At 32.0% G+C, this 13,311-nt stretch overlaps 1 protein-coding gene across 40 annotated transcripts in view; it reads right to left on the bottom strand.

Moving 5' to 3' along the window:
• Positions 1 to 13,311, bottom strand: part of ROBO2 (roundabout guidance receptor 2) — a 1,660,631-nt gene that overhangs the window by 63,214 nt on the left and 1,584,106 nt on the right. For all 40 annotated transcript variants that reach the window (XM_072740956.1, XM_072740957.1, XM_072740967.1 and 37 more), the window contains 3 exons: positions 12,540 to 12,664; positions 10,135 to 10,306; positions 74 to 256 (listed from right to left, as the gene is read on the bottom strand). In XM_072740956.1, coding sequence (XP_072597057.1) covers positions 74 to 256; positions 10,135 to 10,306; positions 12,540 to 12,664 — 480 coding nt within the window. The remainder of the gene's footprint in view (positions 1 to 73; positions 257 to 10,134; positions 10,307 to 12,539; positions 12,665 to 13,311) is intronic.

Raw genomic sequence — 13,311 nt, 5'->3', positions numbered from 1 at the left:
TTTCATTCCTTCTCCTTCATTTCATCACATTCCTAAAGACAGGAGATTTTCTTGGCTAGAAATAGTCTCTTACCAGCATAGTTACTGAGTCCCTTTCTCTTCTTTCTTCGCCAATACAACCAGATGCTAAAACCCATCAAAATTACCCAGCAGGCACCACCAATTCCAGCTATAAAGGCTGGTTGCTTCACAACATCAGTGATTTGCTCAGTTATGCTGTTATTGTTTTCAGTAATGACAACTTCATTACGTCCCCCTGTGGAAGAAATAATAGTTTTAGTAAACGTTATTGTGAAAGTAAACACAGGAATACATATGTGGGTGTGCCAAAAGCACAGAAAATTAGAAAATTCTTAGGAAGACAGCTGCATCATACGAATTGTGTTATGAGTCTGTCACAATTATTGATAAGTATATTTTATAAGTTTCAGAAGAAGAATTGAATTATGAGTTTTAAAATGTGATTAAGCACATTGCTCCCTTATGTTTTGGTTTACTACGAATAGATTCAGAACTGCTTCTTGATTTATTGCCTTACATATAAGTACTAAAATAAGTGCTAGGAGTGCAAAATAACAGGAACTTTTCTTCAGTGAGGTAAGGGATGTCGTAATCCAGTCTTGTTAAAGTAAAAGGAAAAAAAAGCAATTACAACATTCACAGAGTATTTGCAAACTGTCTTTCCTCTTCAGCACTACCTAAGTTCAAATGTCCACGACTTAAAAATAGGTAACTTAATATTCTAACAATATTGTCCTTAATATTCTAACAAGGAGCTTAGTTTGATCAAACAATTTAATTTTGGAATGTATTAAAACTACTTAATTTTTTGGAATGTATTAAAACTACTACGTAAAATAAGGACAATTATGTACTTCATGGAGATTGATATCTATAATTAAAATATCACAAAAAGGTAGAATTCATCTATTCCCTTTAAACTAATTTGAAAATCTGCTTGAAAGTTGAATTAAAAAGACAACTTTAAAACTAATTCTAAGGTCTACGTTACTAAAATAAACATGTAAATCTGGACTAGTATTACTCTAGAAATAGTCATGGTTTGACAGTTTAGACCTTTCAGAAATAATTAAGAAAATCTCAATCCATATTTTAAGGTAGGTTAAAACTTAAGGAATCATAGTATCACTGAAAAGAAAAAGATTTAGGTGTTATTTAAAAGATTAAGACATTCATGCACTGGGAATTAAGTGACCTGTAATGTCAATATCATGCCCCATTAGTTACTAATCAGACTTAAAAAAATTGAAATAAAAATATAATTGGCAAATTTATTAACATCACATGTATGATGTTCATTGTTTTAGTTATCATGGCACTACAATATATTAGAAAGAACATGGTCTTCGAAGTTTCCTATTTGGAGATTATCTCTACTGCTAACCAGTTTAAGTAAGCAATAATCTTATGTAGGGCACATAATCTTATCGAGTACGTGTTTCTGTTAGTTGGCAACAGTCCTATTTCAAGGTTTGGGGAGTATCAAATAGGATGATGTATGTAAAGAGGCTGATAAGAACATAGTAGTTTGTAACTCAAAATTATGGTTCAGGTAGCAGTAAGAGTATCAGAGCCACTCAGGGAACTTCAGGGATGGAAGTTATAAATTGTCTAGATGTGAGAGTCTTGAAAACCATGGATGATTTGTTTACTAGTTTCTCCGTTATTCTAGGTCTGGAAATTAGCCAACATATCCCAGATTCACTTGTAGTTGAAGTACAGCAAAGTGACTGAGTTATTGGCTAATACTTCATAGGCACATTATGCATACTACCTCCAGATATGATCTATACACTACTGTGACAATACTTGACATTCTTTCTCTTTCCTAATATTAAATAGAAAGAAGGGACCTTGGAGGATTTGGGCCTCTGTAAGAGATGGTAGAGCTATTGATTGAAGGGATTGAAGCTCCCTTTAACTGTGTGGAATAGAAACCCCACTCTCCATTCTGCTAATCCATATTAGAATGGCTATGAATAAGAAAAAAAAAAACACACTTTTATTTTGGTAAGCCAATCAGTGTGTAGCCTTTTTTGTTATAGCAGTTAGTATTTTTCTTATACATACTTATATTCCATTTCCAAAATGTTTCTTGTTTTAATATTCAGGTGTAAAGCCCAGATTCACTTATGGAATAAACCTGCTTAATTTTCCAAATCTATCTGTCCTTAGTTATTACATATATATAAACTTAGTTAAAATATATTTTAAATGAGCTCATATTTTCAATATGAGACATACACATATCTGGTGATTTTCCTAGCTACTAAGAATTACTAAAAAGAAAACAAACACATTACAGAACAAGAAGAAAATAAAATTTGTCATTCATCTGTGTAAAAGGTCCATAAAATATGTTATTTGATACAATATGATATTTATTTTTTTGAAGGTGTATTACTATTTCTTATGCTGCTGGTTTATTTGAAACAATGTTGTCAGTTGGGCTAATTAGAGCATAGACAAGGGATGTGTGTGACCTGTAACGCTCCATTGTTCTTGCAGACAAAAAATATAATGAAATGTAATGTCTTCCTCCCATTGGAGAGTAATGAAGAACAAAACTAATTTGTTGGACTAAAAATTAATTAGACACATCAGATTCGATTGTACCTATTACTGTGAAAGTTTGCAGCTGTTCCACATATTATTACCAACTATATAAGGTAAGCATCAAATGGCCAAAGGATTAAAGAAACAATAGCTATATTATTAAGATTACTGAAAATTGTATGTCAATATAAATTTGTTATATGGCATACTCTTTGATGCTTACATATGTAAATGTATGTGCCTAAAATTCTGTGAAAGTGCAATGATATAGAAGAACTATGGACACTTTGATGTAAAAGTCATCTTACAGTGGAAAATACACACAATAGAACAATATTGCTTTTGAAACTGTGTATAGCTCTTTATTATATTTATATAATATTTTAATTAATATTCCCTTAATGGAACTTTCTGGAATGAAAACTAAACTGAGAAGGAATAGATCAAACAGTACAGAGTCTGGCATAGGACAAATTAAAATTATCAGCCATAAATTACATCAAATGCCAATACATGATTTAATTAAAGCAAAGAGGAAATGAGATAGAGCTTGAGTCACTTCGGGTGCTGTTTCTACTACTGAACAGACAATAGAGAAAGTACAAATTGAAACAGAAAAAGGAGATTAGCTATCACTAAATCACTTTTCAAATAAGGAATAACAGTTGTGTAGATAAGGTTATCAGACAAGATGTTAAGGTAGATGTGCAGGAGTAATTAAAGAAACAATTAAAGGCTTCTTCAGTACAACAGTAGATATTAAAAATAAATCAATCTCTTGAGTATAAATAGCCTTTTCTGTATTGAATTGTGCTTGTGTGTGTGTGTGTGTGTGCATGTACATCTGTGTGCATGTATTTATTCCAAGTGGTACAATTCTATTTGATCACATCTTGAATATTGTACATTCTAACACTTGAATAGAAGACAGAAATGTCATTTACTAGATTATTTTTTTATTTCATAGAAAATTCCAAACAGTTGTATGATACACTAAAAAAAAAATAAAACGTAATTATACATTTGAAAACACTTAGTCTTTTTAAGATAATAGAAACCTAAGCGAAACTTTCTATTTGATTTAAAATACTCTAAATTAGCTTTTTTAAAAGTTACCATACAGTTGTTCAGTTCTTAATTGACATGAATAGGCTTGGTTAAACGGTATTCTTGTAATGTCTCACTTGCCTCCAAGTGCAATAAATCCTCTAAATATTGTGAAAAAATACACATAGTCACTACAAAAAAAGGGGAAAAAAACTTTCTGTTGCTTGAGAATTATACTTACTAATAAAATTAATAGAAAATACAGGAACGAAAAATATGGACACTTGACCATCTGGATTAGAAGTACTCTACTTCATATATGCTATAGACCATAATAAAAAAAAACCCACAAAGCTTTATTTACTTATTTGGGAGTTCTCATAGAAAACAATGCCTTTTAAATATGGTTCATAAATATTTTTAAGGGCAAAATTAATGGCTTACTTCTAAGTAGCATAATATGTGTGTGTGTATATATATATATATATATACATATATATGTATATATATGTGTGTGTGTGTGTGTGTTAAATCCTTTTGGGTACACCTGTATTTCTCTCTTATTCCAATTTATTGCAGAAAATCTCAGAAGGGCAAGATTGTAGGTTCCCCTCAGGTTAAGAAATTAATTCAGTCTGTATGACTAATTAAGAACGGGAAGGCAATTTAAAGGAAAGTTAATACTAGAACTTCTTCTCTTTAATGCTTTTAATACATAAAAGTACAAAAACCTGGAGAATATTAAAAAATCAACATTATGACTAATGTTAAATCTCTTCATATACAATAAATATGTTGCAATAAGAAATAATTTCCCAGAAATTAGCAGTGTGCTGTGTGCATCATTTCAAAAAAGAAACAGAAAGTAATGGGACTGGCACATGTTATGGTATCAAACCCTGGGTAAGTATTCTTAAAATATGCAAACTCTAGAAAGACTATTTAAAAATATATTAAAGGTACTAAAAGCAAAAGCAGGAAGAACTGAAAGTATTTGTCTTTTGAAAGAAGGAAATTGCCCCAGGGAAAATCTGCACTCATGAGCCTTTCTTTTCCCCTTAAAGAATTCAATCCATACAGTGCTAGGCAGCTAAAACCCAAACTAAAATCCTCAATCATATTGGTATGTGTCAGAGAATACAGTTCTGAGATGACAGTGACTGAACATTTTCATTAGGAAGCCATGTGAAAGAGCCACTGGAAAGTGATGTTCCCAAATTTTTGTATGAACTCCTCAATCCTAAATTGAACTCTTAACTGTGTATGCAGAATGAAGATTCTAACAATCTGGTGAAAATCAAAAGCCAGAAGGCTGAAAGGGCTGAACAGATTTTTCTGCTGATGTCCATTACAGAGAAGATTGTGTTGGAACCTTGCATTTTGACAAGTTGGGAAACCAGATAAACATATTAGGCTATTATTCACTGAAGCCACTTGAAGGCCATGACTTAGAAGTAAAGATCAAGTTGAGATTTTGCCCTAAGAAAAAGGTCAAAACATACAGAATCTTATACTAACAAAGGTAAAATCTATGCCACCATGAGATCAAGGAGATCAGCTAGTAACATAACTTCCTTTAGGAAAAAAAAAAAATTCTTTACCAGATCACAAAATTTTATAGTATGAATCTGCAATGTCTAGTGTACAGTAAAAAAAACTACTTAGCATGCAAAAACAAGTAAGATAACAATGGCAAAAAATGAAAGAAGATAAAGAAGCAATAGGAATGGATGACTGAAGGTCAAGAGAAAAAGCAATCAATAAAAATAGACCATGAGATGACACAAATGTTGAAATTAGGAGAAAAGAACCTTAAAGTAGCTATTACAATATGCTCATGGACTTATTAGAGTCCTAATGAATAAACATACAGGGAATGGAACATGTAAAAGAAAACAAATGACAATTCTAGAATCCAAAAGAATACTGTATAAAAATAGCGATTCCCTGGATACTTCCATTTCTGCCCATTAAGAAATGACAGAAATGGGACATGTAATCCCACCATAAATAAGTAGAAAAGCAGGCAAAATATATAAAACAAAAGGGCAGGATTGTGAGAAAGGGGAAATAAACAAAGAGAGATGTTACTATTTTCACAGCTTTTGATCTGTAGACAATACTAAAATGTGATGCAGTAAAGGGGAACCCAAATGTGGCTAAACAACATTCTTTTTTTTAAATTTTTATTTATTTATGATAGTCACACAGAGAGAGAGAGAGAGAGAGAGGCAGAGACATAGGCAGAGGGAGAAGCAGGCTCCATGCACCAGGAGCCCGACGTGGGATTCGATCTTGGGTCTCCAGGATCACGCCCTGGGCCAAAGGCAGGCGCCAAACTGCTGCGCCACCCAGGGTTCCCCACTAAACAACATTCTTGTGTTAAAGAGATATAGAAACTCAGGGAGGCTGAAGAAATTGAATTTATAGATCAATATCTGATAAAAAATGAGTAACATAAAAAATAGAATAACAAAATATTTTCTTAGTTTTAATTTACTTAATGATAATTAATGGTTTAAAGGGAAGCAAATAATAATACTTTCATTTGTATAATGGTATTTATATATGTATAAGATTAAAACTATAACAACAGCAAAATATTAGGAGGAATGAAAATGGAATTATATTTTTAAAATCCTTATAGGCAAATCCTAGAGTAACCATTATTAAAAAGAAAGTTAGACCTAAGAATCCAATAGTGAATATAAAATAGAACACAGAAAATTACTTATTTCATCTTAAAAAGAAATTATTAAAGTAGAAAAATAGGAACAAAGTCACATAGAAAATAAATAGCAAGATGGTAATTCTTTTTTTTTTTAAGATTTATTTATTTATTTATGATAGAGAGAGAGAGGCAGAGACACAGGAGGAGGGAGAAGCAGGCTCCATGCTGGGAGCCTGATGCGGGACTCAATCCCAGGACTCCAGGATCACGCCTTGGGCCAAAGGCAGGCGCTAAACCGCTGAGCCACCCAGGGATCCCTAAGATGGTAATTCTAAGCCCAAATGCATCACTAATTACATTGAAGATAATAGTCTAAACTTCCAATTAAAAGGAAAAAATTACCAGATTGAATTATAAAATGACTCAACATGCAATATGAAGATAGAAATGTATAATTTCTCTGTAAAAGAATGGAATAAACCCACAAACCATGCAAACACTTATAAGATAATATTGCTATACTAATATTAGACAAAATACATTTCAGAACAAAGACTCTTACTAGGTAATAAAATGGGGCATCCCATAATGATAAATGGTAAGTTCTTTAATAAGCTATAACAACCCTCAAATGTATCCACTTAAAACAAGTAGCAAAATATATGAAACAAAACTTATATAGATGGAATGGAATAATATATAAATCTTAATTATAATAAATTTCCAGACTCCTTTCTTATCATTGAAAGAATAAACAGGCAGAAAATCAGTAAAGACCTGAATGAGGGGCACCTGGATGGCTCAATGGTTGAGTGTCTGCCTTTGGCTTAGGTCCTGATCCCAGGATCCTGGGATTGAGTCCCACATCAGGCTCCATCCAGGAAGTCTGCTTCTCCCTCTGCCTATGTCTCTGTCTCTCTCTGTCTCTCATGAATAAATAAATAAAATCTTTAAAAAAGAAAAAAAGACCTGAATGGTACTACCAGCTAATTTGATATGACATCTATAGAACATTCCACTCCAGGACAGAAAAATGTACATACTTTTCAAATGTACCAGGGACATTCCCCAAGACCAAATGCTGGGCCATAAAATAACTCTCCATATTTAGAAGCTAAATTCATACAATGTACATTTTCTGAATGCAGAGAATTAATTATCAATCAGAAATAAAAAGCTATTTGTGAAATCCCAAAATATTTGGAAATGTAATAATACACTTCCAGATAACCTCTGCGAAGAAAATGAAATCCTTAGGGGAAGTGAAAAGTATTTTCAACAATGTGATAAATTGAAACATAACCCCTCAAAATGTGTAAGATTCAGCTAAAGATATGCTTAGTAAGAAATGTATAACTTTGAATATATATATTAAAAAAGATGAAATGTCCAAATCATTTATATAAATTTCTATCTTAAGAAGTAACATAAAAGTAAGTAGAAAAAAAAATAGCAGAAATTATTAGAAAACAAATAAACAAAACTAATAAAGCCAAAAGTTTGTACTTTGAAAAGAGTAATAAAAGATTAATAACACTGATAAATCCTTATCAAGACTGCTTTAAATCAAAAAGGAAGGGGCAAAAAAAAAAGAGAGAAGAAAGAGAGAACACAAATTCTCAGCATTTAAGAATCAAAGAGATGACGTTACTACGCATCCTGCACATTGCAATAGAGGGGATTATAAATAAGGATATAGCATAATTAAGCAAATAACAATAAATTCAACAACTTAGATGGATTAGAGAAATTCACGGTTGGTAAAACCAAAAATCCATTTACCACAACCAGCACAGGAATAATAACAATTATAATAAATGCAAATTTATAAACAGAATCCACAAAGAAAACTTTAGGCATAGATATTACCACTGAATTCTAAAAAGTATTTAAGGAAGAAATAATTAAAGGCCTACAAAAACTTTTATGTACTGTAGCAGAGACAGAGATATTTCCTAGCCCCTTTTATAAAGCTAGCCATCCTGATTCTAAAACCTGACAAAAGCATTAGAAGAAAAGTAGTGATCGATATCCTTCATGAAAATAGATGCAAAATTCTTTACCTGATGTTAGCAAATTAGATCCAGTAATATCTGTGGAAAACATAATATATTTTGACCAAGTGGGATTTACCCCAGGAATGCAAGATTTATTCACCTTTGAAATCATTCAGTAGAACTTACCATATTAACACAAATAAGGAGAAAGGAGACAGAATATTATTTGAATATGCTCTGAAAAATATATGTCACAACTATTAAAATAAATAAATGAGGTGAGTGAGGTCATAAGATGAAAGGGCAATATATAAATTTATATTTAAAGTAAGTTTAAATATAATATAGAACAGGTGGAAAAGGAAATTTTATAAATAAACTTATAATAGTGTAAAAAATCAATAAGGAAAAGTTTAATAAAACATATGCTGATATACTTAGGAAAATAAAAAGTCTCAACCATCAAACCACATCCAAGTACTTTAAAATGAAATATAGACATAAGCATAAGAGCTAAAATTATAAAGCTGCTAGAATAAAATCTAAGAAAATATCTTTGCTATCTACAGATAGGACACAATTTCTTAGCACTAAAAATGAAAGAAAAATGTGGTACATTGAAGTTCACTAAAATTTAAAAATTTGCTATTCAAAAGACATTATTAATAAAAGAAATAGGAAATCCAGAGGCCAGGAGAAAATATTTGCAATAAAAAATATTCAACAAAGAATTTGTATCCAGAATGTATAACTTCTCCTATCCCATAACAAGAGACAGACAACACAATTTTAAAAAGGCAAAGTCTTAGAAATTATACAAAAGAAAATGGCCAATAAAACACATGCAAAGTTGATCAGCATCACTAGTCATCAAAGAAAATTGAAGTTAAGACAATAGTTAGATACTCTTTCAGACTCATTGGAATGGCTAAAATTATAGATTGGGAACATCAATGTTGGCAATGGTGTAGAAAAACTGCTAGTCATTTTCTTGCTAGTGAAAGTATAAAATTATACAATAATATGAAAAAGTGTTTACAGATTCGTATAAACTGCATCAATCCTGTTACCCAAAAATTCCACTTTGAGGTATCTCTCCAAAGGAAATAAAAATGTATGTCCTCAAAAAGACTTACATAAGAATGTTTGTTCTCTCAAAAGAAAAGCAGAGAAACAAAATATGATATATTCACACAACTGAATACTACTCAGAAAGAAAACATATGAGTTGCACGATACATACATAGGTAAATCTCAAAAACATTGTTTTGTGAAAGAAGCCAGACACAAAATATTATATTCTGTGTGATTCCATTTGCATATATTTCAAGAGCAGGCAAAACTAATCAATGCTAATAGGGAAAAATTTTCTGTAATGATGATAATAGATTTAACAGAGATTTCTTCTTTTGGATAATATAGTTAGATTACAAAGGTTTTTTTGGCTTGTTTCTAGTTAAATTTTGGCATCTTTCTTGCTTAGAGGAAGTGTATAGATTGAAACATAATGCATTTTCTTCAGTTACTGCCTCATTTCCTAATATATTTCAATGGCATCAACATTGCTAATGAAGTTATCGATCAAAAATTATTTTCAAACCAACTTTCAGCATTTAACCACGCAGTGATTATAATTTAAAGAAGTTTGTGAGAAACTTAAAAGCACAAAAAATTGCTAATTATTTTTATAAGAAACCCTAGTCAGTCAGCCTATTTGCGTGTATGATGAGTGTATCCTGTCACTCACTGCTGCATATCCACTGTTAGGATATAGGTTAAAAATAAAATTTCCCTTGTTACCAGTTGACTAACTCTGAAGCACAGGCCACAAGATGTACTCACCAATTATTATCGGCTGCGGCTCACTTTTTACTCCAACCCCTGCACTTGTACTAGCTGCAACCTCTACCCGGTACTGAATACCTGGGAACAATCCACCAATTATCACAGATCGAATGGCTGCATCCACAGTTTTGTTGATATGGAATCGTGTTTCATTCCCCAGACACCAGATCTATAGAAATGTAAAGTGATTAACAAAAGAATATAAAATTATCCTTTCTGTTAAGTTGATGACACATCTTTAGTAGTGACCAATCTATTCTCTAGGTTTATAGTAGCATTTGTAAATGACATTTTCTAAAGTCTAATTTTTGCGGTTTATTTATATGTGTGTGTCTGTGTATTAAGGGATGAACAGTATGGGAAGCTAAAACTATGCATGTTCCTTTATATTTTACACTGAATGCTCGTAACACAATGGTCCTTTAACACTACTGGAATGTGGTCCTTGGTTGCAAACAGTATTTAGGTATGGATTAAAATACATAAACCTCTCTGATTAATTTATTTATTAAGATTTATTATGCATATAATCTTTTAAAATATCGTGATTATTAGTTGTAATATCCAGAGTATATAGGTGCACATCTGAGTAATTTATATTTTATTTAAGAAAATATTAACTTACCCCGAAGTAGTTAACAAGATGAATTGACCTAAGTTATAAGTATTGACTGAGATGAAATTAAAGCCAATATTTACATTGACAGTAATAAATCTTCATATTGATCAAAACATATGTACCCACACACATACACATGCATGAGAACAAAGTGGAGGAAAGTCTTTAAAGACTGATGTGAAAGAACTCAGGCTTTTACTGCAAGTAAGAATCAATTTTTTTTTTTAAGTAAAAATCAAATTTTAAGGCCTACTTTTTTTCTGGGACATGGAGATCTGTTTTTGTCAAATTCATTATAAAAAGAATCATACTGTGAATACATATTTGTATTCATTATTGATAGTATTTCATAATCTACATGGAGACACATAAGTGTGAACAGACATGGTTTGTTTCTGAAACAGATGCATTCCTGAAACTGTTTATTTCAAGTAATTACTATGGACCGTACAGTACTTTTATTTGCACAATATCTATGTTATTAATGTAGGAATATTTAGGCCTAACCAAAATACACACCTTGTTACCAAAATAAGGCAATTTCATACGAGTGAGAAAGTTTACTACTTACGACAAAAATTACCATGTTATAATCAAAATCAGTATTTCAGGAAATGGAAGTGCAGGATAGTTCATTCCAAATGATAGAAAAGTAAAATCCTGACTTCATTAAAACACACACATATACACACACTCACACACAAATACACCAGAATAGATCATTCTTTGGTCCTAAAACATTGTGCCATAATCCTTATGAAACTTTACATATACATATATGTAATATTTATGTATAATTATGATATTGTAAAACACTGATTCTTATATTTCTTACACGTTTCTTTATAAAGTGACAGGAATAATTATAGAATAAGTGCTTGCGCTCATTTTTTCAGTAAGTTAATTATTCATTAATTTAACAAAATTCTATTTTGCATTTTATTTTTTCTTAGAAATAACATAAGTCAATCTGCAATGCTTTCAGGACAACTACACAGCTTCATTTTCCATACCAGCTATAAACTTTTAGGGTGAGATGGGGTGTCTAGTTTTATATTCTATAGATCTATCTAGCATGTTGTTAGAATTCCATACACATGTATTAATAGCAAAACCACAGTTTTAATTTATATAAGGTTTAATGAGGTGTTTTACTATCATATGTGGTCTAATCACATCATAGCCAATCAGAATCTTATTTCTCAAAGTTAGACATCTTCTGCCTCTTAAACATCAAACGATGTTAAGAAAACAATGGGTATGTAATTTCTAAACAGCAACAAATTTATCATTTGAAAAATGAAATAATAAACTGTTTTTTGTAAGTTTTTTCATATTTTTTTTCTCAATGGATCCTCTTTTTCAAGTGAAATATTTTACAAAACCTCAATAAATTGATCAAACCAGAACTTAAGAGTGAGGGTTGGTGCTGCCCACTGTCCTATCCCCACCACAACTCTAAATCTTGAAAGCATCTTTTTGTGAAACCACAGTTTAAAACTGTCCCTGCTAAGGCCCATTACACAATAATTAAATAACAATGATACAGGTTCTGAACCAAGCCATTCCCAACACCTGGCTCCTAAACCCTAGGGATGTGGGATAGCTATGTGACACCAGAAGACTCCAATGTTATGGTGGACTTGTCCAAGTGAGTTTTTGTTATCAGTGACTTGGAGTCAGACTCAATAAGAGGGCCTCTGGAGATATGCTTCATGCCTGTGATACTGAGACTTCTCTGGGAAGCTTTTCTGTGAGCCTTCCTTTTTCACCCAGGCCCTACCTTGTATTCTTGGATGATTCCATTCTGATGATCTGGAGGAGGAGGATCCCAGGAAACACTAATACTTGTGCTATTGTGGCTTCCAACTGTCAGCACGGTGACAGATTGTGGAGGGGCACTTGGGGCTGCAGAGGAAGTGATTAGAATAAACATAAACTGTAAGTACTGATGTGCATTAAAACTGCTTATAGAATATGAATATAAAGACAGGAAGCAAGAGGTCTGGTTTCTAGTAGTTCCAAATTTGCATGTAGTGTTCTACAGTGACATTTAAAAAAAAAATATCCTTTAAATATAGTGGATAGATTTAAAGCAAACACAACAGCTGTGCTAATATGTGCTCTATAATAAATTTAATAGCTAACATTCTTTTTTTTTAAGATATTTATTTATTTATTTATTTATTTGACAAAGAGAGAGATAGATCGCAAGCAAGCAGACTGGCAAGCAGAAGTAGAAGGAGAAGCAGGCCCTCTGCTAAACAAAGAGCCCAATGCAGGGCTCAATCCCAGGACTCTGGGATCATGACCTGAGCTGAAGGCAGATGCTTAACCGAGTGAGCCACTCAGGTGCTCCATAGCTAACGTCCTAATGAGTATCTTCTATATTTACAGCACTGAAGTAAGCATCATATTTTTTGATCACACTAACCTCAAGAGGGAAAAACAATTCCTAACTCAGTTTTCCAGAAAAGGAACAGAAGACTACTGTAAACAGAGTTATCCAAGTCAAACACCAAGGCAGAATTTGAACCCAGGTAGATCTGGCTCTA

This window comes from Vulpes vulpes, chromosome 15, assembly GCF_048418805.1.
Source record: "Vulpes vulpes isolate BD-2025 chromosome 15, VulVul3, whole genome shotgun sequence".
NCBI lineage: Eukaryota > Metazoa > Chordata > Mammalia > Carnivora > Canidae > Vulpes > Vulpes vulpes.
Note: the sequence above shows the minus strand (reverse complement) of the source record. Positions and strands in the feature narration are given on the sequence as shown.